General features: G+C 41.8%; 1 protein-coding gene across 1 annotated transcript in view; it reads right to left on the bottom strand.

Moving 5' to 3' along the window:
* Positions 1 to 2,423: 2,423 nt before the first annotated feature.
* LOC126199581 (uncharacterized) overlaps positions 2,424 to 26,192 on the bottom strand; it is a 252,274-nt gene continuing 228,505 nt past the window's right edge. Inside the window, exons 19-24 of the mRNA XM_049936505.1 lie at positions 25,152 to 25,224; positions 24,952 to 25,061; positions 18,238 to 18,306; positions 14,683 to 14,854; positions 9,105 to 9,284; positions 2,424 to 2,709 (exon numbers count right to left, since the gene is read on the bottom strand). Of these exons, the coding sequence (XP_049792462.1) occupies positions 2,552 to 2,709; positions 9,105 to 9,284; positions 14,683 to 14,854; positions 18,238 to 18,306; positions 24,952 to 25,061; positions 25,152 to 25,224 (762 nt within the window). The 3' untranslated portion in view covers positions 2,424 to 2,551. The remainder of the gene's footprint in view (positions 2,710 to 9,104; positions 9,285 to 14,682; positions 14,855 to 18,237; positions 18,307 to 24,951; positions 25,062 to 25,151; positions 25,225 to 26,192) is intronic.

Here is a 26,192-nt window from a genome sequence, read left to right as displayed (position 1 = left end):
CCAGTCCCAGTACCCACTACAGGAAGTACCAGGCTACAGCTAACGTTAACTTCATAACATTCCAACGTTATGACTCATATTTAGCAGTATTATGTACATCTCCTTGGTCTTAAATGAATTACAAAGAATGTTCCTTTAATCCATACATATTATAAAAATAGTTGAACGTATGTATGTATGTTCCTCATCTCCTTCTAAACCACTAAAACGAATACTTAGTGACTTGCACCAAACTTTACACATAATTACAAACCATTACGAAACTTTTCCTCGCTGACAGTCCACACAAAATGATGAAAGGAAAAAGTTTATCGCTTGTCAGAGGCAGCAAAGGACCTGGAAGAGCAGCTGAACGGAGTGGACATGGTCTTGAAAGGAGGATATAAGATGAACATCAACAAAAGCAAAACGAGAATAATGGAATGTAGTCGAATTAAATCGGGTGATGCTGCGGGAAGTAGATTAGGAAATGAGACGCTTAAAGTAGTAAATGAGAATTGCTATTTGGGGAGCAAAATAACTTATGATAGTCGAAGTAGAGAGGATATAAAATGTAGACTGGCAACAGCAAGGAAAGCATTTCTGAAGAAGAGAAATTTGTTAACATCGAGTATAGATTTAAATATCAGGAAGTTGTTTCTGAAAGTATTTGTATGGAGTGTAGCCATCTATGGAAGTGAAACACGGAGGTCCACAGCATGTGGTCGCGCGGTAGAGTTCTCGCTTCCCGCGCCCGGGTTCCCGGGTTCGATTCCCGGCGGGGTCAGGGATTTTCGCTGCCTCGTGATGAATGCGTGTAGTGTGGTGTCCTTAGGTTAGTTAGGTTTAAGTAGTTCTACGTTCTAGGGGACTGATGACCATAGATGATAAGTCCCATAGTGCTCAGAGCCATTTGAACCCTTTTGAAACATGGACGATAAATAGTCTGGACAAAAGGAGAATAGAAGCTTTCGATATATGGTGCTACAGAAGAATGCTGAAGATTAGCTGGGTAGATCATATAACTAAGGAGGAGGTATTGAATAGAACTGGAGAGAAGAGAAGTTTGTGGCACAACTTGACTGGAAGAAGGGGTCGGTTGGTAGGACATACTCTGAGGCATCAAGGGATTACCAGTTTAGTATTGGAGGGCAGCGTGGAGGGTAAAAACCGCAGAGGGAGACCAAGAGATGAATACACTAAACAGATTCAGAAGGGTGTAGGTTGCAGTAGGTACTGGGAGATGAAGAAGCTTGCACAGGATAGAGTAGCATGGAGAGCTGCATCAAACCAGTCTCTGGACTGAAGATCACCACAACAATAACAACAAATTTTCGCTGTTCATGTAATTACCGCATAAAGCAAGACGATTTAATAATTTCTTCTTCACCTCTAACTCTACACGCGACACATTTTGCATACAGTACTAATGTATACCACTGAAACTACCAGAAAAATTATATCATTGTACCGTACATAGTTCAAGAGATATGATGTTATAAACACTGACATGCGTCGAAAACTGTCGCAGCATGCAAGGAGTTTAATTTTATTACATCCTTGCTATTAACTCTGTTCGCATCACTTTTCGCAGACAGTATCCACAAATGCTGCTATATTATTACACGAATCATAGTTCGGGAGATATGGGGTCATAGACACCGAGATGAGTGAAAAACTGCGGCCTCTTACATGACCATTCAATTTATTACTTCTTTACTATTAACTTTAAACATAACACATTTCGCGGACAGTAGCTACATATACCACTGGATGTACCTGAAAAATTATATCATTGTAGATCACTGAGCTGGGTGAAAATGAAACTGCAGGGTGAATTTCGCTAGAGGTACAGGTGAAGTACGCGTTCAAATACTTGTAAAATACGTTAAATATGTGTGAATTAGATTTGACAAGTGACGATTTCATCCAAATTTAGTACACATGTTAGTTACAATCTGGAATGAAACACTGTAGTGGTAAGAACCACCAGCCTCGTGTGGGGCGAGCGTGATAAGGTGGAGAGAGAAGGGGGCAGTGGACATTGAGGCGTAAGGAGGAGATAGAAAGGAGAGTGGGAAAAGGACAGGGAAAGGAAAGAGGAGGAGATAGGCGGAGAAGGGAAAGAGGAGGAAGGAGACAGAGAAAGAAGGAGGAAGAGACAGACGGAGAGAGGGGGAAGGAGAAGATGGACAACCAGAGGGGGACGAGGAAATGGGCAGAAGAAGGGATGGGGAGGAGATGGACAAAGAGAAGGGTGGAGACAAGGAGGAAGATGGAATTAGAGAGGGAATAAGAGATGGACAGAGATTAGAAGAGGTGGTGGACAGAAGGGGAAGCAGGAGATGGACTGCTAAAGATTGGAATAAATACGTACACAGACAATGTTGGGTACTCAGCTAGCCAATTATAAAAATATACACAAAGTTATTGAAATACGCAAATCACTGAGAAAGTAATATTTATTAAATATGGTATTAAAATACAGGTCATTTGATAACTAGGTGAGAACGTGAAGCACCGTCGGCGAATGGTACAGGAGACAGCTGGAGGCGCCACCACATACGTTGCGCTACCGCGGCCACAGCCTGAAGTTGACGGCGTGCATTGGCCTCAGGAGAAACTCACCATTCAGTTTCAGATCCTCCAGCCTGTCCACCGCCTCCACGCGGAAGTTTCGCAGCACGTACGACAGCACCGCCTTCTCCTCCAGGATGGCGAACTTCTGGCCTGCGGATTGCAAACACACTTGTTCACTTCAGATTGCATCTGTCACTGCTAGCAGAATGAAAACGTAATGCCTCAGCTGTAGAGTTTATTAGCGCGTGTTCACCGACAAGATACTGTAAACTCAGTTCTAAGCTCCAGAAAATATCAAGAGATATGTAACTCTCAAAAAAATTGTTCAAATGGCTCTGAGCACTATGGGACTTAACATCTGAGGTCATCAGTCCCCTAGAACTTAGAACTACTTAAACCTAACTAACCTAAGGACATCACACACACCCATGCCCGAGGCAGGATTCGAACCTGCGACCGTAGCGGTCACGCGGTTCCAGACTGAAGCGCCTAGAACCGCTTGGCCACACCGGCCGGCTATGTAACTCTACCCTGCCTTATGCCTTTATATTCAATACTGAGATGGCGTATATTTGAGGTAGCATTTTTCTGCGAGTTTCTAGAGTGGTTTTCTCACCGTTACGGGTTTGGTCTTTGCCGAATGCACCTCGGCATCTTAAGCTTTTAAGGTGGCCGTTTACGTAACTGCATGTTAGACTAGCATGTGAGGCAAGCACTTTGTATATGGATGCTTGACCGTCTGTCGTGAAATTTGAACTGTTCAAGCTGCCTGACTCTTGGCCGTCTTTCAATTGTGGAAGTGTGTGTAAGAGCACCAACGCGCACGTGACCGAGCGTGTGTGTAGCGACAATACGTAAGTTTGAACAATCATACGTCGTAGTGGCACCATGTCGGACAAAGTGAATCCACTCGATTACAAACAGTAGGAGAAGTTTATTTGAGTATGTGGAAGCCAGCCCTGGTTCAGGAGCATTAACATAGAAGTTTAATAGTGTTTCCCGCGATTCGCTCCTGGCTTTTAATCACCTGCGTTGCGGATGTTAGGAACTTCAGATACGTTTCTCCACTAATCCGAAATTTTTTGTAACACGCCCATGGCTCTACGTTTCACATCGGTCATCAAGAGTAATGTTTCGTTTTCTTCCCTATCACAATGGCTAAGCCAAAAGGAACAGCTTGTTGTCATCCGAGCTCCGCCTATTCGAAGTTCAAACTGATACATGTACTGGCATACCTTGACTGTGTAGAGGTACATGTTATTTGTGCGTAAATATCTTAACTATTGTATGTGTGGCTACTTATAACAGTAGTGGGTGCAGCAGTGCCTGTTATCTATTCAAGTAGCTATACGTGCAGTGCTTTTTTGTGTCATCACCCTTCTGACTGGTTTGATGTGGCCCACCACGAATTACTCTCCTGTGCCAACCTCTTCACCTCAGAGTAGCACTTGCAACCTATGGTTTCATTTATTTGCTGGATGTATTCCAGTCTCTGTCTTCCTCTACAGCTTTTACCCTCTACAGCTTCCTCTAGTACCAGGGAAGTTATTCCGCGACGTTTTAATAGATGTACTACCACCGTGTCCCTTCCTCTTGTCAGTGTTTTCCACATATTCCTTTCCTCGCCGATTCTGCGCAGAACCTCCTCAATGCACACCTTACCAGTGCATCTCATTTTCAAAATTCTTCTGTAGCACCACATCTCAAAAGGTTCGATTCATTTCTGCTCCGGTTTTCTCAAAGTCCATGTTTCACAACCTGTGTTTGATAGTAGTAGACTTCCCTCGGACAGGAATGGCATTTTTACCAGTGATAATCTGCTTTTTATGTCCTTCTTGCTCCGTCCATGATGGGTTATTTTGCTGCCTAATTACAAGAACTCGAACTCCTTAACTCCATCTACTTCGTGACCCTCAGTCCTGATGTTAAGTATCCCGCTGTTCTCATTTCTGCTACTTCTCAGTACATCAGTCTTTCTTCGATTCACTCTCAGTCCATATTCTGTACTAATTAGACTGTTCATTGCATTCAGCAGTTCCTGTAATTCTTGTTCACTTTCACTGAGGATAGCAATGCCACCAGCGAATCTTATTATTGATCTCCTTTCATCGTGAATTTTAATTTCAGTCGTGAGTTTTTCTCTTATTTCCGTCATTGCTTCTTCGATGTATACGTTGAACAGTAGGGGCGAAAGTGTTACACCCTTTTTTTCGAGCACTCTTATTTTTGCCTCTTGGTTCTCGTACCTACCGTATATTAACTATGTTTCCCTATATCTTACCCCTATTTCCCTCAGAATATCTAAAATATTGCACTGTTTAACGTTGTCGTAAGCTTTTTCCAGGTCGACAAATCCTATGAACGTCTCTTGATGTTTCTCTCTATTAATTTTTAAGTTTCAGAAAGCCGACTTAGAGAATTGCGTCACAGATTATTTTACGTACACTATAACCGCCCAACTGTCTGTCGATAATTATTTTTCGTATGTAACTGAATGTAAGCAAACGAAATTTAACTTTCGTATGTAAATGATTCAGCCTAGCCACAAATTATGGAACTCATTTGGAACTCATACACTGTAGGTTTTGACGGACAGTGTTTACTTTAGTTGCAATTTCCCAGCAGACAGGCCGTTCTAAATAAGAGACACGCTGAGAAGGTGATATACGTGCTACTAAAAAAGCCCCTCTCACGAAACTGTTTTGGGCTAAAGGTAACATTATTCTACAGCTAAATGCTTGCCGAGCCATATTGGATTGGCGAAATTTCTTAGGCACTAATGTTGACGCATGACAGAGTGGCACTCATGGTTACTATCAAGTGAGGCAGATTCCGTTCTGTTTGCGAGCAATATTTGATTCGTGATCGGGTTTAGTAGGACAGTGTTTTATTCACCAAATAAGTTTTGCACCTTATGTGCTTTTCCAGATTTATGTTGCGGATCAGATGTTCGTGCGATGTAACAGATCCCTATGTTTTGCATGTCAGCGATCATTATGTTTAAAGCAGAGCTTACATCTTTCATATCAAATAATATCACAGATTTTCGTTTATCGTATGTTTCTGTAAAAAAAAAAAAAACGAAATACGGTAGTTTTTCTTCTTGCTTCTCTTCTGTATCTAGACCGCAAAGCCGTACGGTGCTGTGTCTTTGATAAGCTGTAATTTGGTTTGAATAATAAGGACAATTAAGCTTGATTTTATTTGGACTTGATAATAATGTCGTTAATTCCTTCTACTTTTAATATTTAAATTTTATATCATATTTCAGCCAGCTAAATAAGTTGGAAGTGGCTGATTAGTTGCCACAACGGTTACGAGCCTTCTGCAAGCTATCGTTTGGCTTTCTCTTTTTCGCAAGTCGAGCCTGAAATCGAATGTTCTTTGCAAAGTTCGATTACCATTGTTATTATGTAAATCATTTGTTGCACTGAAACTTAACATTATCACGGTCCTGTGTCACCAAGCCTTCCTATGTGCCAACAACAACTTCTGTGCCTTATGAAAATCACATGTAATTACACAGGTATTAATTAATCTTTAGCCAATTCGGTGAAACAGGAGACGTTTAATTTTGTCAGTTAATTTCAAAGTCTCCGAACCTTTCCATGATTATATTATTCTCATGATATTGTCGAAATGATGCGGCCTTATTTCACAAAGATTTTACTTTCAGTTCTAAACATTTATAAAATCCACACAGGTGCGAGAATAAGGTAACATTACAATGTCTGTGCTGGGGGCACTAAGTACCTAATGTAACCACAGTCCGTTTGTCCTGTATGAAATCCTTGTATACTTGAGCTCAAATAATAAGTATTAAAATAAATGAAATTGCATATCTTTATTTCAGATTCATTCATTTCACTAATTTTATTAAATGAAGAACAGATTTTACAAGATGGTAGCAGTGACTAGCTATGAAGACTTGCACTCATACTTCGTGCAGACGTAACTATTTCTCGCGTTTATGGTTGAGTCGGTAGCTCAGTCAGGTCCTCTTGTGCTGACAGCAGCTATGCAGCTAGTAAACAGCAATGAATTTTATGAGTAAACTGACGGGGTGGCCATGGGCAGCGCTCTTAGTCCAGCTGATTCGATGGTATTATTGATTTCTGGTTCGGAGACTGGATAATCCACCGTAATCCGAGAATTATTTCATTCAACGCGAAAAGCATTGAAAGAGTTTGTAAGTGAGCAGAAATCTGACTGAGTGGTTTCGGGAGCATCGAGTGCTCGGTATGCAGAGCTGTATATCAGATAATGGATTCATTAGGTAGCTGGATCTGTTTTAGGTGAACGAAGCGAATTTGTTGTGGTTTAACTGAAGCCAATGAATGCTGTTTATTCCCGTGGTAATTTGAGTGTAATGCTTTGTATGAATATTTTTCCCTATTGTCGTTAAACTATTATTTGCTTATCAGTGGAAGTTGTTTGGAACTTGCTGGAAGCGGTGTATGAAGTGTTGGCGGTGGCATTTTCCGGTCCATTCGTCTGATCTAGAAATCTTTGTGAGAATTATTGGTTAATTGTGGGGCTTTAATTATTCACTTAGGAGCACTGCTGAGTTTTACCCAATATATGGAGTCAAAGCGAGTCTGATATTACAAATGTAGCAGTACTGAGAATTTATCCACATCCGCCAGTACATGTTTTCGAGTAAATCTTCGGAACAAAACGTCGCGTTCCACTCAGAGCTGAAGGTGCGTGGATTCTTACCGCGTGCGTGAATTCGTAGTGATAAATGTCAAAAATGAATGTTGTTACAAGAGGCACAGTTGCATTTAAAGACTTAATAGTTCACTACTAATCCTTTCATAATCTTTTTAATTCCTTAATTTTTAAAAGATAATGAAAGAATTTGTGGTGAACAATTATGTATGTAAATTTTCTGTATATTTTGTATATAGGTTGCTTCTAAATTTTAACTGCACCAATTAATGTAACATACCCCTCGCAATGAGTACATGGCTGTCCGTCAACGATGCAATGCCGTATGCAATGGGCGGGCCTTACAGTATATATTCCCGAGTAATGCTGCCATATTCATCAGTTGAAGTCCGTCTTCTTACGGATCTTGCTCCATCATGGCTATAACATTTTATTCTGTTGCTATTACTTTTATTCTAGATGTTTATAGGTATGTTACCCTTTCCTTTTATAGATATCCATCTGAATATGTATTACTATTTTATTGCAGTGCCTACAGCGTGAAGATCGTCTAAATTAAAGATCAAAATCGGTTGCCAACCAAAATAAACATGTGTATGAGCATGGCTGTTTTACTGAATTTTAATAACGGTAGAGAGTTAGCGGTCAGTCAAAGTTGAAGGTCAGACACAAGTTCAGAATCACTTCGTGGATTGTCACTCATATTAACGCAATAATGTAAATTGTTGTAATTACAGAGAAAAAAGTAAATGAAATTATGCTGGAGTCTGGTAGGCTGGTAGAAAAAGTTGTTTATTGAGAAGATTGTGACTAGTTCAGAGCTTTTAACACCTTAATTAAGAACACTGTCAATTTTTGGAGAAAGACTGCGAGAGTGTAGAATGAAAATCAACACAAAGAAAACTAAGACTATGAGAAAACATGTCAAATAAAATATGAACGTGAAAATAACGGAAGGTCAAACTGGACCATTTTCACAGTACAGATCTTTCGGGAGCATGCTAATTGAAAAGAGGACGAGTGGAAAAGATATAATGTCAAGAATTTCAATGGCAAAGTAAGCTTACCGGAGAGAGAAACGCTTAGCATGTAGCAAATTTGGGTTGGAGTTAAGAAAAAGGATGGTTAAATGCTTCGTCTGGAGGGTTTTTCTGTACAACTGTGAAAGCTGGACATTGAAGAAGAGAGATAGAGAAAAAGTTCATGCATTCGAGTTTGGAGAAGAAAGTAGTAAATCAGATGGATAGATAAACTGAAGAACAATCACGTACTGGAAATGATGAAGGAAGAAAAGAGCTGTCAAAAACATGTTTAAGAAAAGGAAGAATACTGAGTTGGATACACACTATATGGTGAGCAAAAGGAATTCTGACAACAGCTGTCGAAGGTACAGTGGAAAGGCAGAAGAAAATACAGAGGAGAAGAATAAAAATGCTGGTGGAAGTGAAAAGAGGAAGCTAACGGACTACGAAATAGTTCAGCCGGAACGGAGTCACATGCAGACAGCAATTTTGCGAGGAAGTTGTCAATAGACAGAACACCTTACGATGCAGATGATGAACAACCAAATTTAGGATCTGGGGAAACGAAAAAGAAACAAGAGCAAAGAGAGCTGACATCAACATATAATCAAGATGTGTTCAAAATGATTTCACATGTAGATAATTTTAAACCACACTTTCATACAGATAGACATTCATCAGTTTTACCCATTTTAACATCGGGATTTTACTGCCTGAAAGTTCTGTAAACTATGGATATCATATACGCTTGTCGTTATTACTCACTCTTGAATCAGGTGCATCACATTCGACGAAGTATGCAGTATCTGGTGCCTTTCATTATTTAAAGAATACAATAGTTACACGTCTTACCTATGCAGTTTCGCGGCCCCGCGCTGAAGGGCAAGTAGGCGAAGGGGTGTCTGCCCTGCACCCTCTCCGGCAGGAAGTTGTCCGGGTCGAAGCGATCAGGGTCCGGCCAGTAGTCGGGGTCGCGATGAGTGTTCCGGATGTTGAGGGTTATCGTGCAACCCTCAGGAATTTTGTAACCACCTGTGAGACATGAAAAGCGTAAAATCAAGAGTTACTTGGAATTGCACTCTGTGCAAACTTTTCGCCGTAAAACGTGGGAATGAATTTTAAAACAAGCTAGCTGAAACTGTCGAAAGATGCGTCGCTTCTGAGAACACCTCCGATGAAACACACAATGATGTAACAATGAAGGAAAGGGAGAGCGATTTACGTTTATCCACTGATTGACGAAGTCTGTCGATAATTTACTATCACTGCTGATGTTTAGCATCGTACGCACTAATACTAAAGTTTCCCATTTTCAACCCCTCCAACTGCAACAGGTACAACTTTTTAATGTTTTCCTTTTAAGGTTTGTAAGTGCTACATATGAATAATTTGGTCTAGACATTGAAAGTTATCTTGCTCTCCATATGCATAAATACACAGGTTTCTGCTCATTTCTAGAAATTTCAGTGGCACAACACGATGTAGATGATGATGATGATGTTTGGTTTTTGGGGCGCACAACTGCGCGGTAATCATTGCCCATACAAAGTCCCAATTTTTACACAGTCCAACTTTCTACATCTACATCCATACTCCGCAAGCCACCTGACGGTGTGTGGCGGAGGGTACCCTGAGTACCTCTATCGGTTCTCCCTTCTGTTCCAGTCTCGTACTGTTCGTAGAAAGAAGGATTGTCGGTATGCTTCTGTGTGGGCTCTAATCTCTCTGATTTTATCCTCATGGTCTCTTCGCGAGATATACGTAGAAGGGAGCAATATACTGCTTGACTCTTCGGTGAAGGTATGTTCTCGAAACATTAACAAAAGCCCGTACCGAGCTACTGAGCGTCTCTCCTGCAGAGTCTTCCACTGGAGTTTATCTATCATCTCCGTAACGCTTTCGCGATTACTAAATGATCCTGTAACGAAGCGCGTGCTCTACGTTGGATCCTCTCTATCTCTTCTATCAACCCTATCTGGTACGGATCCCACACTGCTGAGCAGTATTCAAGCAGTGGGCGAACAAGCTTACTGTAACCTACTTCCTTTGTTTTCGCATTGCATTTCCTTAGGATTCTTCCAATGAATCTCAGTCTGGCATCTGCTTTACCGACGATCAACTTTATATGATCATTCCATTTTAAATCACTCCTAATGTGTACTCCCAGATAATTTATGGAATTAACTACTTCCAGTTGCTGACCTGCTATTTTGTAGCTAAATGATAAGGGATCTATCTTTCTATGTATTCGCAGCACATTACACTTTTCTACATTGAGGTTGAATTGCCATTCCCTGCACCATGCGTCAATTCGCTGCAGATCCTCCTGCATTTCAGTACAATTTTCTATTGTTACAACCTCTCGATACACCACAGCATCATCTGCAAAAAGCCTCAGTGAACTTCCGATGTCTTCCACAAGGTAATTTATGTATATTGTGAATAGCAACGGTCCTATGACACTCCCCAGCGGCACACCTGAAATCACGCTTACTTCGGAAGACTTCTCTCCATTGAGAATGGCATGCTGCGTTCTGTTATCTAGGAACTCTTCAATCCAATCACACAATTGGTCTGATAGTCCATATGCTTTTACTTTGTTCATCAAACGACTGTGGGGAACTGTATCGAACGCCTTGCGGAAGTCAAGAAACACGGCATCTACCTGTGAACCTGTGTCTATGGCCCAGTCTCGTGGACGAATAGCGCGAGCTGGGTTTCACACGACCGTCTTTTCCGAAACCCATGCTGATTCCTACAGAGTAGATTTCTAGTCTCCAGAAAAGTCATTATACTCGAACATAATACGTGTTCCAAAATTCTACAACTCATCGACGTTAGAGATATAGGTCTATAGTTCTGCACATCGGTTCGACGTCCCTTCTTGAAAACGGGGATGACCTGTGCCCTTTTCCAATCCTTTGGAACGCTACGCTCTTCTAGAGACCTACGGTACACCGCTGCAAGAAGGGGGGCAAGTTCCTTCGCGTACTCTGTAAAATCGAACTGGTATCCCATCAGATCCAGCGGCCTTTCCTCTTTTGAGCGATTTTAATTGTTTCTCTATCTGTCGTCTATTTCGATACCTACCATTTTGTCATCTGTCCGACAATCTAGAGAAGGAACTACAGTGCAGTCTTCCTCTGTGAAACAGCTTCGGAAAAAGACATTTAGTATTTAGGCCTTTAGTCGGTGATCCTCTGTTTCAGTACCATTTTGGTCACAGAGTGTCTGGGCATTTTGTTTTGATCCACCTACCGCTTTGACATAAGACTAAAATTTCTTAGGATTTTCTGCCAAGTCAGTACATAGAACTTTACTTTCGAATTCATTGAACGCCTCTCGCATAGCCCTCTTTACACTACATTTCGCTTCGCGTAATTTTTGTTTGTCTGCAAGGCTTTGGCTATGTTTATGTTTGCTGTGAAGTTCCCTTTGCTTCCGCACCAGTTTTCTAACTCGGTTGTTGTACCACGGTGGCTCTTTTCCATCTCTCACGATCTTGCTTGGCACATACTCATCTAACGCATATTGTACGATGGTTTTGAACTTTGTCCACTGATCCTCAACACTATCTGTACTTGAGACAAAACTTTTGTGTTGAGCCGTTAGGTACTCTGTAATCTGCTTTTTGTCACTTTTGCTAAAACAGAAAAATCTTCCTACCTTTTTTAATATTTCTATTTACGGCTGAAATCATCGATGCAGTAACCACTTTGTGATCGCTGATTCCCTGTTCTGCGTTAACTGTTTCAAATAGTTCGGGTCTGTTTGTCACCAGAAGGTCTAATATGTTATCGCCACGAGTCGGTTCTTTGTTTAACTGCTCAAGGTAGTTATCAGATAAAGCACTTAAAAAATTTCACTGGATTCTTTGTCCCTGCCACCCGTTGTGAACGTATGAGTCTCCCAGTCTATATCCGGCAAATTAAAATCTCCACCCAGAACTATAACATGGTGGGGAAATCTACTCGAAATATTTTCCAAATTATCCTTCAGGTGTTCAGTCACAACAGCTGCTGAGCCAGGGGGCCTATAGAGACATCCAATTACCATGTCTGAGCCTGCTTTAACAGTGACCTTCACCCAAATTATTTCACATTTCGGCTCTCCGTCAATTTCCTTCTATACTATTGCACTTCTTATCGCTATAAACACGCCTCCCCCTTCACTGTCCAGCCTGTCTCTGCGATATACATTCCAATCTGAGTTTAGGATTTCATTACTGTTTACGTCTGGTTTCAGCCAACTTTCTGTCCCTAGTACTATATGGGCGTTGTGACCGTTTATTAAAGAGAGCAGTTCTGGGACCTTTCTGTAGACGCTCCTGCAGTTTACTATTAGCACATTAATATTGTTACTCCCTGTTGCATTTTGCCTACTCCTACCTTGCCGCGTCTCAGGAGGCGTCTTGTCGGACCTAGGGAGGGCTCTAACCTAAAAAACTCCCATGTGCACTCCACACGTACTCCGCTACCCTTGTAGCCGCTTCCGGCTTGTAGTGCACGCCTGACCTATTCAGGGGGACCCTACATTTCTCCACCCGATAGCGGAGGTCGAGAAATTTGCACCTACAAATAGTTAGCTCTGATTCCACCCCGCAGATATTGTATTTTACACAGGCCAATCTAGCCACTGTCACGAGTGATGATGATGATAATGAAATGATGAGGGCAACACAAACATCCAGTCCCCGGGCAGAGAAAATCCCCAACCCGGCCGGGAATCGAACCCGGGACCCCACGCTCCATAGGTAGCAACGCTAGCCATTAGACCACGAGCTGCGGACAACACGATGTAGAGGCTTCACTTCATTGCATACAACGTCTAACAGATACACTAGTCTGCAAAACTTAATGACGAAAGTAGCTTTTGCATGATGTGTCACAGCCAAGTAACTTAGGTCGGTTAAACTTGGATCATACGTAGAAACAACTGCTACAGTATAGTGCAGCAACGTTGAGCGGTGAGTGTACCTTGTTCAAAGATTTGTGGGTAATTAGACCATACAACATTGTACTTCCCCACACAATAACACCTGGACCATCAAAGCTATCATGTTCGACAATATTCCTGAGTGCATTGCGTGTTCTTACCTCTTAATGAATATACGTTTTGTTAAGATTGTATGACAGAAAGTGTAAAAATATTGGGATTACTTACTTCAATATTGGTATAGAGTAAATAGAATTATGAAGGACCGATACATTGACAGTACACAAATGGGTAGCTCTTACAGGGATAGGGAAAGTATGCTTTAGGCATAATGGGGACGCAACGGACATTGTCTTCCGTAGTGAGCACGAGGGCACGAAGCATCCACAATATCCTTGCTTGATAAATAACAGCCCACTCATGGAGATCTCAATAATTTGTAATTGGTACATTTAGGAATTGAACTTTTTGCAGATGTGTACAATAAACTTTGTTTGACGCAGATATTGTACCTAGTATTTCCGTTTGGAACTGCTTACTCTAGCTTAGAAGCAGCTGTAAAATACCATGGATTAAATCTATCGGTTGTGCTGTTCCGATTACATTTGCAGGTCTTTTGTACTTTTCTTGTCACGTGTGTCTTTCCTTTGTTCGCTGTAACTATACTCTAAATCCAAGTAAGTGAATGAGAAAAAGCGTGCAGCATTTTCAAGAATTTAACACTTTCCACGAAACAAAAAACTAGTCACCAATTTGGAAGGCAGGAGACATACTGGCGGAAGTAAAGGTGTGAGGGCGAGTCGTGAATTCTGCTTGGATAGCTCAGTCGTTTGAGCTCTTGCCCGTGAAAGGCAAAGGTACCTGGTTCGAATCCCGTTCCGGCACACAGTCTAAATCTGCTAGGGATCTTTATAACTCCGGACACTGCACTGCACTGCGGCAGATACAGTCTTCCTGCAGACCTTTGTTACACTACAGAGCGGTCAGCGTTACTTACTTCTCGAGATGCCTATACGACAGGTGAAGGAATACCCAGAGATCGGGCCTCGGATTTCCATAAAGGCCAACAACCTTTTGAGCCACTTTCAGTGAGTCACTTTCAGCTTGTCTAGATGCTGTGACTGCGGCCGGCGATTACAATGGCTACTAGCTGATGGTCGACATATTAAGATCAGACAGTTATGTGGCCCAACAGCGACACAAAATACGATTTCATACTTTTATTACATTGTTACAGTGGCCTACGTTGAGATAACATTTCTATTTATAGGCATTTAAAAGATTCCACATATTTCTGAGAACAGATGAAGGCACCAGAACGTACTCAGAATTGTCTCCACGGAATATCAGCTCTTCATCATACAACTATCGCGCTATCAAACTCAAATTTTGTAACAAATAAAAAAAATTAAATGTACTGCAGTTTGTATGTCGTATCATTTGAACTGACTCGCAGTCTGCTAAATAGAAGTCATCTACGATGTTTTGTACCTACCAATTTCCACTTCTTTCGTCGCTCGGCGACCGATACCAGGCACACTAGGATATAGCCTCAGGGCTTCCTTGATGACCATCTCGAGGTACTTCATGTTGTTCAGATCATGTGTAGTTGGACGTCTGTTGGGATCGTCTCGAAATATATCATCCAGTTCGGCGAAGACTTTCTCCTACGAGCAGAGGGCAGCCTCAGTTAGATTCGTTCTACGGGCAAACAGTTTACACGCAACATTTCGCTCACATTCACAGACAAACATGCACTGTACCTCCACCTCCTCTCTCTCTCTTTCTCTCTCTATCTCTCTCTCTCCTTCTCTCTCCGTTCCCACCTCCCTCCCTTACACACACAAACACACACCCACAAATAAACCGAACACCAAGGCACAAAAACCGAACGCACATATAGATAATACTCTCACGAACTTCTACGCACGTAAAAAGAAGTTTTGCATCACCCCGTTTCGCAGAACACCTGAAGATAGACGTTGAAAGTGGATATTGTATCACAGATACAGTCCCTTTGACTGTTCAGAGATGTCACTGAACGTGCCCAAAGATGTAAACAACCATGCATGAGCAGCGCTTATTAGACAGAGTGGGTCCGACAGCCGATCAGTTCCAGTCATTCCACCAGGAAGGAGGTACACGACTTGTGTTGTCTGTAGTTGAACCATGCCTAGACGGTCAATACCGCGGTTCGATCGCATCTGCATTGTTACTTTGTGCCAGCAAGGGCCCTTAACACGGGAAGAGTCCAGGCGTCTCGGAGTGAACCAAAGCTATGTTGTTCGGACATGGAGGAGATAAAGAGGGACAGGGACTGTCGATGACATGCCTCGCTCAGGCTACCCAAGGGCTACTACTGCACTGGATGACCGCTACCTACGGATTAAGGCTCAGAGGAACCCTGACTGCAACGCCACCATGCTGCAGCTACAGGACGTGCAGCCACAGGACGTCGTATTACGACTAAAACTGTGCGCAATCAGCTACAAGATGCGCAACTTCACTCCAGACTTCCATGGCGAGGTCCATCTTTGCAACAATGTCACCATGCAGCGCGGTACAGATGGGCCCAACAACATGTCGAATGGACCGCTCAGGATTGGCATCACGCTCTGGCTCTGAGCACTATGGGACTTAACTTCTGAAGTCATCACTCTCTTAGAACTTAGAACTACTTAAACCTAACTAACCTAAGGACACCACACACATCCATGCCCGTGGCAGTATTCGAACCTGCGACCGTAGCGGTCGGGCGGCTCCAGACTGTAGCGCCTAGAACCGCTCGGCCACCCCAGCCGGCGGCATCACGCTCTCCTCACAAATAAGTGTCGCATATGCCTTCAAAGAGACAATCGTCGGGCAGACGTGTTTGGAGGCAACCCGGTCAGGCTGAACGCGCTAGACACACTGTCCAGTGAGTGCAGCAAGGTGGAGATTCCCTGCTGTTTTGGGGTGGCATTATGTGGGGCCGACGTTCGCCGCTGGTTGTCATGGAAGGCGCCGTAACGTCTGTACGATACGTCAATACCATTTTACGAGCGATAGTGCAACTATATCGGCAGCATATTGGCGAGGCATTTGTCTTCATGGACGACAATTCGCGCCCCCATTGTGCACATTTTGTGAATGACTTCCTTCAGGATAACGACATTGCTCGACTAGAGTGGTCAGCATGTTCTCCAGACATGGATCCTACCGAACATGCCTGGGATCTATTGAAAAGTGCTGTTTATGGACGACGTGACCCAACAACCACTCTGAGGAATCTACACCGAATCGCCGTTGAGGAGTGGGACAATCTGGACCAACAGTGCCTTGATGAACTTGTGAATAGTATGCCACGACGAATACAGGCATGCATCAATGCAAGAGGACGTGCTGCTGGGTATTAGAGGTACTGGTGTGTACAGCAGTCTGGACCACCACCTCTGAAGGTCTCGCTGTATGGTGGTACAACAGGCAAAGTGTGGCTTTCATGAGCAATAAAAAGGGCGGAAATTTTGGTTATTCCAATTTACTGCACAGGTTCCGGAACTCTCGGAACCGAGGTGATGCAAAACAGCTTTTGATGTGTGTTTTTTATACTATTGTACCAGCAATGAAACAGTCTGTATCTCAATGATGCCTCTCCAATTAGCAATTACGTGCTTAGCATCACCACAAACGAAGCCGCCGGGGAGCAGGTGTCAACGGAACACAACGTACTGGTCGTCGGGCAGAGAGACCACCCCCACGCAGTCACCGTACTACTGTAGATCTTGAGCTTGCAGCCCTGTTAATTGTGGTTGCAGTTAACGCGGGCCCCTTCTTGCCTGTTGCACAATGTAGCATCTGCTGCTATAGTTCACCGTGGTCAAGCAGCTCATCTCCTTGGGGCAGCAGTCCCTTTGGTTCAGAACGCTCGACGTGCACGTCACGCCTCGTCCTTCTTCCAGGTTACCGATGATTCTTCCCTGTATGAAGCCATCCAAAAGTTGTCTCTGTACCATGTCGTAATGAAGACCATCAGCACAGTGCACCGTAGCTGCTCGCTCATTGACACACCTTGCCTTTCTCGTTCTTTCAACTGTCTTGCGTTACGGGACCAGCTCGATTTGGCACTATAGTCGCGTTCATCTCACGCCATGTGACGTCCAGCTTCCTACGCTTGATTAGGTGACCTCTGGGAACATTCTGCCGCACTTCCTTTCATTTCGATTGAGTTGTTAATATGTTATATTAATTTATCTATATTTTCTTTAAATTTTGCAGAGAAGCGGATGAGCGAATGTAGATTAGAAACAGCATAGGTCCTGTAACAGTTCCTTGTGGAAGGCCAGATATCACATTTGTTTTACTTGATGGCTTTCCGTCATTTACTATAAAATGTGACCTCTTTGACAGGAAATCACGAATCCAGTTGCACAGCTGAGAAGATACTCGACAGGCACGCCATTTGGCTAGAAGCCACCTGTGGGGAACGATGTAAAAAGCCTTCTGGAAATATACAAATGTGGAATCAATTTGAGATCCCCTATCGATAACAATCACAACTTCGTGTGAATAAAGAGCCAGTTGTGTTTCATAAGATAAATATTTTCTGAATGCGTGGTGACGACGAGTCAAGGGATTGTTTTCATGAGGTATTTCATAAAGTGCGAACACAATATATGTTCCAAAGTTCTGCTGAAAATCGACGTCAGTGATACGGTTCAATAACTGCTACTTCTTTTCTTGTATATTGGTGTGAACTGTGCAATTTTTCAGTCCTTAGATACGGATCTTTCGTCGAGAGAGCAGTTGTATGTGATTGCTAACTATGGAGCCATTATATCAGTACAATCTGAAAGAAACGTAATTGCTATAAACGAAACAATAATATCTCCTTCCTCCTCCATCTTTCCTCTTCTGCACAAAAATTTCGATTAATACTATCTGTGTTGCCAGTAAAAGCTCACGTGAATGTGGTTGAGAACCAGTGACAGTCCCACAGCGAAATAACTAGTTGTGATAAATTTTGGTGCTGTACGAGATGCACAGGAAAGGATAGGAAAGGGTTAACACTCACCTGGATGCCGGGGTGATGTCCGAGCAGTACCAAAACCCACAACATGCCAACAGACGTCGTGTCGTGGCCCTTAAAAAAAGAAGAGAAATGTGAATGTCTCAGAAACAGCTTAACACAATCAGTATATAATTTCGGACTAGCTGCGAAAACGTGGAACCGCCGTCTTGGAAGAAATACTCGAGCTTTGGACAATTACTCGCGGTAGGTTGCAAGCACACAGATTACTGAAAACATTTTGTGCTATTTAATTCGGAAACAATTTGTAAGCAATTAAAAGAACAGTTTTTATAAAATATAAATTATTCATTAGCAATTACTAAAACCTGACAAAAGTTAAATTGCAAATAATGTTGCTAAAATAATTATGTCGAGCGAAGTGACTCAATAGCTGAAACACTGTTTAACACTGTAATACAGATGTGCTGCCTAAAATTTTTGACCATTAGTTTATTGTAAATATGATGTACTGCACTTGTTTCATTATGTTAATCTTTATATACTACTCGTATGTGTTAATTAGAAATGTGACATATGCTGTAGTCTGCATAAATTATTTTGTATAATGATATATTTATTCTGGGTTAATACCATTAGAGAAAGTTAGGAAAAGCGATGTCGTGACTGAGAACAAAAACTGTGTTAGTAACACTATCTCTATACTGGAGTGTGACGTCACAGCAGAGCGCGCTGGAGACTTCCCTGCTTCTGAGATGTGAGAGTGAACACACTTAAGTAGCGTGCGCTGTCGGGACTATGTGAGCTACAGCTAATATTAGCGAGATACCAAGAGCATGACGAGTGTGGGCAGAAGAAAGAGGCTGCAGTAAAATCAAGATCCTGCCCCATAATTGGTCATTGCGAATTAAGGTATGGGGACCGATGGCCCTAGCAGTCTGGTCCCTTCAATCCCACAAACCAACCAACCAATTAAGGTATGCCCGCAGTATTACAAGTAGCAATGCGAGCACTATATTCGATAACGAAGACGACGGCTTAACATTTCAACGAAGTGTATGGGTGTTTTATTTTCGTTCACGTTAGAGACTGTGTAAGGCATTGCCCAGTAATTCTGTCAGGGACAGCAAAGGACTTGGAAGAGCAGTTGAACGGAATGGACAGTGTCTTGAAGGGAGGATATAAGATGAACATCAACAAAAGCAAAACGAGGATAATGGAATGTAGTCGAATTAAGTCGGGCGATGCTGAGGGAATTAGATTAGGAAATGAGACACGTAAAGTAGTAAATGAGTTTTGCTATTTGGGGAGCAAAGTAACTGATGATGGTCGAAGTAGAGAGGATATAAAATGTAGACTGGCAATGGCAAGGAAAGCGTTGCTGAAGAAGAGAAATTTGTTAACATCGAGTATAGATTTAAATGTCAGGAAGTCGTTTCTGAAAGTATTTGTATGGAGTGTAGCCATGTATGGAAGTGAAACATGGACAATAAATAGTTTGGACAAGAAGAGAATAGAAGCCTTTGAAATGTGGTGCTACAGAAGACTGCTGAAGATTAGATGGGTAGATCACGTAACTAATGAGGAAGTATTGAACAGGATTGGAGAGAAGAGGAGTTTGTGGCACAACTTGACAAGAAGAAGGGATCGGTTGGTAGGACATGTTCTGAGGCATCAAGGGATCACCAACTTAGTATTGGAGGGCAGCATGGAGGGTAAAAATCGTATAGGGAGATCAAGAGATGAATACACTAAACAGATTCAGAAGGATGTAGGCTGCAGTACGTATTGGGAGATGAAGAAGCTTGCACAGGATAGAGTAGCATGGAGAGCTGCATCAAACCAGTCTCAGGACTGAAGACCACAACAACAACAACATTAAAAATTGGGATAATTAACTATAAAATTTGAGTTTTTTCTAAACATGAAGTTTAAAATGTAATAACTCAGTCATTTTTTCATAAATTAAATAAATTCTAGAGTTCCATACTCCTTTAAGTATGATTTGTATGCTGTGGAAAATTCATTGAAGAATCTCTCTTACTTATGAAGAAAAGTGTACCTAAAGCAATTAATGCAGCCAATGGTAACGGAAAAAATGGTCGAATTTCACATATGAAACAAATTGGTTTTGTCATGTTTTTCAACATCCACTGCTATCAGTGTGAATCATGCTGACAAAGTTTTATGAATTTATTTGTAAAAGTATAGACAGTGGAAATTAAAATGTCCTGTGGCGCATCTCCTGCCCCAAGTCGGCCCGTTTGACGTCATACCCCGATTAAGGTGTTACTGGTTGCAGATGACAAACTGTGGAACAAAAGAGTCACTGTAGACACACAACACGTCAGAAAAACCACACCATGTGGTACAAAGGTATGAATTTATAATTTATGTGTTTTGCCAGATATCTGTAATTACGATTTAAAAACTAACAGTTACACATATACAAACAGTAAAGAACATTCTTTATCTTTAAGAGATGAAAAACAAAAGCCCACTGAAGATGCTGCAACTGCAGTGAAACATGTTTGGGTTAAAAAACAAAATTGTGTTTTGCTAAAGGGGGACCGTATCCAAAAACAAGCGTATTGTTAAAGCAAACACAGAAAGAAAGAGCTTCAACCCCAAGATGATTAATCGTAGTTAAGTTTGTCGGACTACAAACCTGAAGAGTCTAGACTTGAGTCCTCAGTCAGTCTTCACATTTTTTTTTTCTGTAGTTTACCTCTTGTATTCAATGGAATAAAGTCAGATGCCCTCAGGTAAGCATAGCTGCTGATAAGCACAGTCCATCTCCCCCCCCACCACACCAACTGTCACAACCCCTGACATGGCGGCACAAGCCGTGTCGTTGCAGAGCGGTGCCTGCAGAGGAGCATGTGCAGGAGTGCACGTCCATGCATCATGCTTCCGAAGTAGCTATACATTTTGCAACGTGTACATTATACAACAAATTTAAAAATCTTTAACATGGTTTATTTTCGCTTCTGTAAGAAAACATATTTCATTCTATAATTCACCCTCTTAGGCCTCGAAGTTTTTCTTTTGTTACTTTCTAAACTAGCCAGTCTACTTGCTCAGGATTCAACCAGTCTCCATACCAAATATAATCTAAATCGGTTGAGAGGTTTAGTTGTGAAACTGTAATAGACAGAGTTGATTCACATTTAATAATATTGGTACCGAAGTATGAATTAAATACGTTGAGCATCTTCTTGTTGTTGTGGTCTTCAGTCCAGAGACTGATTTGATGCAGTTCTCCATGCTCCTCTATCCTGTGCAACCTTCTTTACCATACAGTAAAGCTGCATGCCTCTGGGAAAAATTACGGCTTTAGTTTCCCCTTGCTTTCAGCCGTTCGCAGTACCAGCACAACAAGATCGTTATCATTAATGTTACAATTCCAGATCAGTCAATCATCCAGACTGTTGCCCCTGCAACTATTGAAAAGGCTGCTGCCCTCTTTAGGAACCACACGTTTGTCTGGCCTCTCAACAAATAACAATTATATTCATTACGTTGAATCGTATTATGTAGATGTTGTTGTTGTTGTGGTCTTCAGTCCTGAGACTGGTTTGATGCAGCTCTCCATGCTACTCTATCCTGTGCAAGCTTCATCTCCCAGTACCTACTGCAACCTACATCCTTCTGAATCTGCTTAGTGTATTCATCTCTTGGTCTCCCTCTACGATTTTTACCCTCCACGCTGCCCTCCAATGCTAAATTGGCGATCCCTTGATGCCTCAGAACATGTCCTACCAACCGATCCCTTCTTCTAGTCAAGTTGTGCCACAAACTTCTGTTCTCCCCAATCCTATTCAGTACCTCCTCATTAGTTACGTGATCTACCCACCTTATCTTCAGCATTCTTCTGTAGCACCACATTTCGAAAGCTTCTATTCTCTTCTTGTCCAAACTGGTTATCGTCCATGTTTCACTTCCATACATGGCTACACTCCATACAAATACTTTCAGAAACGATTTCCTGACACTTAAATCTATACTCGATGTTAACAAATTTCTCTTCTTCAGAAACGATTTCCTTGCCATTGCCAGTCTACATTTTATATCCTCTCACTTCGACCATCATGTTATTTTGCTCCCTAAATAGCAAAACTCCTTTAATACTTTAAGTGTCTCATTTCCTAATCTAATCCCCTCAGCATCATCCGATTTAATTTGACTACATTCCATTATCCTCGTTTTGCTTTTGTTGATGTTCATCTTATATCCTCCTTTCAAGACACTGTCCATTCCGTTCAACTGCTCTTCCAAGTCCTTTGCTGTCTCTGACAGAATTGCAATGTCATCGGCGAACCTCAAAGTTTTTACTTCTTCTCCATGAATTTTAATACCTACTCCGAATTTTTCTTTTGTTTCCTTTACTGCTTGCTCAATATACAGATTGAATAACATCGGGGAGAGGCTACAACCCTGTCTTACTCCTTTCCCAACCACTGCTTCCCTTTCATGCCCCTCGACTCTTATAACTGCCATCTGGTTTCTGTACAAATTGTAAATAGCCTTTCGCTCCCTGTATTTTACCCCTACCACCTTCAGAATTTGAAAGAGAGTATTCCAGTTAACGTTGTCAAAAGCTTTCTCTAAGTCTACAAATGCTAGAAACGTAGGTTTGCCTTTTCTTAAACTTTCTTCTAAGATAAGTCGTAAGGTTAGTATTGCCTCACGTGTTCCAACATTTCTACGGAATCCAAACTGATCTTCCCCGAGGTCCGCTTCTACCAGTCTTTCCATTCGTCTGTAAAGATTCGCGTTAGTATTTTGCAGCTGTGACTTATTAAACTGATAGTTCGGTAATTTTCACATCTGTCAACACCTGCTTTCTTTGGGATTGGAATTATTATATTCTTCTTGAAGTCTGTGGGTATTTCGCCTGTCTCATACATCTTGCTCACCAGATGGTAGAGTTTTGTCATGACTGGCTCTCCCAAGGCCATCGGTAGTTCTAATGGAATGTTGTCTACTCCCGGGGCCTTGTTTCGACTAGGGTCTTTCAGTGCTCTGTCAAACTCTTCACGCAGTATCTTATCTCCAATTTCATCTTCATATGTAGAACATATCAACCAATAAAAGCACTTTACAATCATAACATTCAAAAGTCAAAGAGGAAATAGCTTTTTCATAGAGTAAACATTTTTCCCTAATTCATGTATTATACTTCAACTCAGTAAGTACTACAAACTTTCCAAAGTAGCGTATGTTCTTCCTCATGGTTCAAGCTATCTCCATTCCAAATTTCATTGAAATCGATTCAGCGGTTTAGTCATGAAAATGTAACAGATTGAGTTAAGTTTGTATTTCTATTATTAATTTTGTTGTAAAATTGGCGTAATTGAAGAACACATATACGAACAACTGTAAGTATATTTTTCAGTGATTTGCTCTGTTCGATGGGCACGTTCAACTGTATATATATATATTTATGGGTTCTGTAGTAGTGAATTTAGTCATTGGATAAGTGACAGGCTGGCAGCATGTCGTATATGAATCACGTAGGAGCTGGCTAAATGGCCGTCCACGTAGTGATGGTATGTCGAACATGGTATTAAGAGACAAATGACAGAGAATTATACACAGTGGTTCATTATGTGCGCCACTTTAAAATTGCTTATCTGGAAGTCCTCAACCGATGTCCGATATAACCGCTTGTCTGAAAAGGGTAGAGGATTGTTCTGAGTTTCCGGCATTTCCTGTAGTACTATTGTATTTATACTATCAATACCAATCAGTAATTACACGCCCTGGTTTCGAAAGACGTTCTCTAAATATTATAAGGGGCAATCAACTGAAAACTAGACAAGTGAGGAAAACTAAATAAATCGTTTATTATTTCAGGAGTTATCTCCATACCTGTTAACACATTTATCCCACTGGGACAGGTTTGTCAATGAATTAATGGAAAAACGCTTGCGGTTGCCTATGGAACCATGACTGTACCTAGGCTTTCATCTCTTCGTCCGAAGCAAATCGATGGCCACAAATATCTTTCTTGAGGCTGCAAAAATATGTAAATGCCATGTTTCCAAGATTGTTTCAACTACACCGCATAAGTTCCGCTGGGAATCCCTAACAGAGTCTTCATTCAGTCTCGAACTTCCCCCTTATAAAATAAAATGTTATGCATCCGGTGAGACGAATTGTTTCTCTGAGGTGTAACCATCGATGCTGATATTTGTTGTCAACAACTCAGACTCTTGCATACACAGTCCAACTACAACTGCCAGGAAGACAGCATAAAGTGACGTTACTCCACTGTAATTTCCGTCCGCATTCTCCTAGACCGGCTAAAAGTATTACACAGTAGCTGTTTTGAGTAGTCATTCCGCACCCACCATATTCACCTGATACTGGCCCTAGATTTTCATCTTTTCCACTATCGAACAGTCTTTAATAAACTTCCTTTCCGGATAAAAATGCGCTCCGAACATGGCTCAACGAGTTCTTCGCCCCAGATTCACTTGATTTCGACATTCACGTAATCGAAAAGTTTCCCAACGCTGGTAGACTGTTATAAATAGTGAAGGAGAGTAGATTACTGATGATTCAAGTCTCCGTTACATGTATCTCTTGTGTTTATTAAACTCAAGGGAAAACACTGCTAACTCATGCACCAACCCTGCAGTTTTCGTACTTTATTCTCCAACTGTCTGGCTCTCATTTGACTCTCACTTGAAGATTTCGACTGTTGATGTCTCCCTCACCCGAAATGTCCTACCCTCCAAAGCAGCGAGTTACCTCAAACATGAAGGTGTCCACTTCCTCCTGCAGCTCCTGGTCGTTGAGCTTCTGGCCGTCCTCAGAAGCTTCCAGTAGCATGTCGAGGAAAGCAACACGCCGCTTACTGCCTGCAAAGGTTTTTTAAGTTACGTGCTGATTTCCTTACATCACATGACATAGTGTTATTGTATCTCATTTCTAAACAGAACAGCACGTACCTACGTCGTCCTCCTGTGCTGCCTTGACTTGGCCTCCATTCGTTTTACGGGCTGCTTTCCTTTCACTTATCACCTGCAAGACAAATAAGTGTTCAAATCGTACAAGTAGTTTCTTTATACGCTACAGTCGAACACTATAGGAGCTGGCGCTCCGTCCAGTGTTGTGGCAAGATAGTATTCACTATTCATTGATTGCAGAAAGAAATTACACTCTGCTCTTCTTTTTTGGAAGCAGTACAGAGATGTTTTTAGTCAACTGTTTCGCAGCTGACATGTCTAACGTTGGTTAATGGTAACTTCCGAAGCCATATCTAAATCTAACAGATGAAATTTTTCAGATAAAAATTTACGAAAACGGTTTACCTGATTGTAGCTGATAGGGTCAAATTATCTGGCCATGGACATACTTCCACTTTGGATGAATGATAGGAACTGAGTAAACCTACATCAAAGGAATGTACTATGGCGTAAAAGTAATTTCTCAGTACTATATATTGCTAGATGGGGGAACTGTTGACTGTCTATGATGGAATTGTGCACATTAGTATACTCTTTGGATCCAGTGGACAGGGGCTAATTTTTATGTGGGTATTCATTGTCTGCATTTGGCTTAGCATTATTTTGCTACAAATTGGCTAACTATCTCCGCTGTTGAAAACTTGGAACGTCAAGTTACGAAGTTTATGAATAGCGAATGTATGCCCTGGTGCCTACAGTGCAAAGGCGGGTCTTGTTCAATAAAAATATGAGCGTTATAGAGATCAGTGTAACTTGGCCATATAATATCCTACCAGCATCAAGAGCAATGAAAAATCAGAATGGATTCTTTGCATTCCATATGGTGAGAGAAGGTCCTTGACAGCTGCAGGATTGTTGCCAACTTTCAAACCGCGAAGCGCACAGGTTTGCCGTCAGACTTTTCTTTTCTTTGCCCTTGCCCCGTATCAGCGCAGGGTTGGCATGGTTATTAACTGATTGGTCGAAGTTAATTTAAGTGGTGGTCGGATGCTCTTCCTGTTGCTACTCAGTCACCCCCGGACA

Source organism: Schistocerca nitens, chromosome 8, assembly GCF_023898315.1.
Source record: "Schistocerca nitens isolate TAMUIC-IGC-003100 chromosome 8, iqSchNite1.1, whole genome shotgun sequence".
NCBI classification, from domain to species: Eukaryota; Metazoa; Arthropoda; class Insecta; order Orthoptera; family Acrididae; genus Schistocerca; species Schistocerca nitens.
This window is presented reverse-complemented; position numbering and strand designations above follow the sequence as displayed.